This window comes from Thalia democratica, chromosome 4, assembly GCF_965202585.1.
Source record: "Thalia democratica chromosome 4, ktThaDemo2.hap1.1, whole genome shotgun sequence".
Taxonomy (NCBI): Eukaryota; Metazoa; Chordata; class Thaliacea; order Salpida; family Salpidae; genus Thalia; species Thalia democratica.
The window spans coordinates 39,377,965-39,379,884 of NC_139168.1; the positions used below are offsets into that span (position 1 = coordinate 39,377,965).

At 25.6% G+C, this 1,920-nt stretch overlaps 1 protein-coding gene across 1 annotated transcript; it reads left to right on the forward strand.

The window, feature by feature from the left end:
- Window positions 1-233: 233 nt before the first annotated feature.
- On the forward strand, window positions 234-1,631 carry LOC145834355 (protein AMN1 homolog). The gene has a single exon (XM_082941768.1). The coding sequence runs from the start codon at window positions 253-255 to the stop codon at window positions 1,012-1,014; it is 762 nt and encodes a 253-aa protein (XP_082797894.1). The 5' UTR covers window positions 234-252; the 3' UTR covers window positions 1,015-1,631.
- Window positions 1,632-1,920: the final 289 nt, after the last annotated feature.

Below are 1,920 nucleotides of genomic sequence, written 5' to 3' on the forward strand. Positions count from 1 at the left end.
TAGAATGTATTTACTATAAAACATAAACAGCATTACAGTATTTTTTAGTAGTATTATGCTATCTAATGCAATTTTTGATCTTTATTTTTTTTTACTAATAAGAGACAAAATAACTGTATTTTCAAAAACATGGAAGAAACTCAGAAAACCTGTAACAAGTTTTAAAAAGCTTTTAGCAACAATTTTAAATTTGAAAATTTTGTAAGTTGTTGCAATAAATTACTCACAGTTCTTATAAAGTTAAAAAATTAAATGAACAAAAGAATATTCTCTCTTCAAACTTCAGCCTTAAAAGAAGTTACCAAAGACCCTTTAAGATATGTAGATCAAATGGAAAAACTTCCTATTTTATTGAAGAACCAGTTAATAAAATTAATGACAAGGAGAATGAATTTAAACAAAAATCTTCTTATTTTGTGCATTTCTCCTAACATCTGTGTGCTTGACCTAACTAGCTGCAATGTTGATGATATAACTCTGTGCACTGTTGCAAAAACTTGTCGCAGGCTGAAGTATATTAACTTCAACGCTGTACGACATAAGAGAATAGATGTATCATCGAACGGAATTAAAAATATTGCTTTAAACTGCAAAGAGCTTGAAACTCTCTTTCTTAAAAATTGTATAAATGTTGAAGACTTATCAATAAAAGCTGTTGCTTTAAACTGCTTTCAGCTGAAAAAGTTTAACATCAGTGGTTGTAAAATTACTGACAGCAGCTTGAAATATCTTTCTACTCTTAATAAACTTGAGAGCATTAATTTTGCTTGCACGTCTGTTACAGACAATGGGGTAGATGACTTAGTCAAAGGTTATTGTCATAGGTCACTAATTGATGTGGACATGAGTGAATGTAATAACCTAACAGATGCTTCAGTGCAAACTTTAACATCTAGTTGTCATGAACTTTCAACACTTATATTCCATGGTTGTAAAAAAATGACTTCTAACTCAAGAGCTATCTTAGACAACTTTATGAGAAATGCAAAACAATTAACATGGACTGTATACTAATTTTTTATAATAAATGTATTACATAAGTATTTTTCTTTTGAAATCCCAAAGTATTTTAGGGTAACTAAAAACAAAAAAAAAAGGTAATAAAAATAAGTAAGGTATTTTTGGTACTAAAGTATGTTACTGATATAAATTTGCATATTAGAAGTTGTTTGATGTAAATACTAGTGTATTATTGTTTTTTTTTTCTTAATTTCAGATTCATACATTGACTTTTATAAAATTCTAACTCACTTGTTCCTTTTATCAAACTTATTTTAAAAACTCTAGTGATTCCAAAATCAAATCTGCCCTATCTGAATTTCTGTTTTTTTTTATTTATCATAATCAAATTTAATTTGTAATCTATGTTTTAACTTTTAACAAATCAACCTCATCTAAAACTTTGATCTTTTGTAACATAAGTTGTTATGAGTGTTTTTACGTTATGCCACTGTTTTAAACTTTTTAATAATTTTACTGTGATTTAAAAAAAATTTTCCCAACGCAAATAACTGTTTGATAAAGTTTCAAATCAATTTATGACCAATACTATTTAAAATCTTTCAGTAGTCTCGTGTACACTTTTTTTTTCTTAAAGTTGAAAGAAACTTGTGGATAATTTTCATATCATATTTTTGAACGAATCAATCTATTTTAACATAAATTTAACATATATATAGATTTTAAATTTTCAACAAGTGAAAAATATGTAACTTAGCAATATAAATTATTTTAAGCTGTATAAAAGACTTTAGTTTTTTTTTTACTTTTTGACTATTTTTAATTTTTAGTCAAAAAATATGTATTTAATATAAACGTTGGTGTTTGTGCAGCTTATTTTACTTATATATTACTTTTAGTTCTAAATATACCTACAGCACTTTAAATTTTAGTACATATAATTTTGTTAACTGTTCTTTT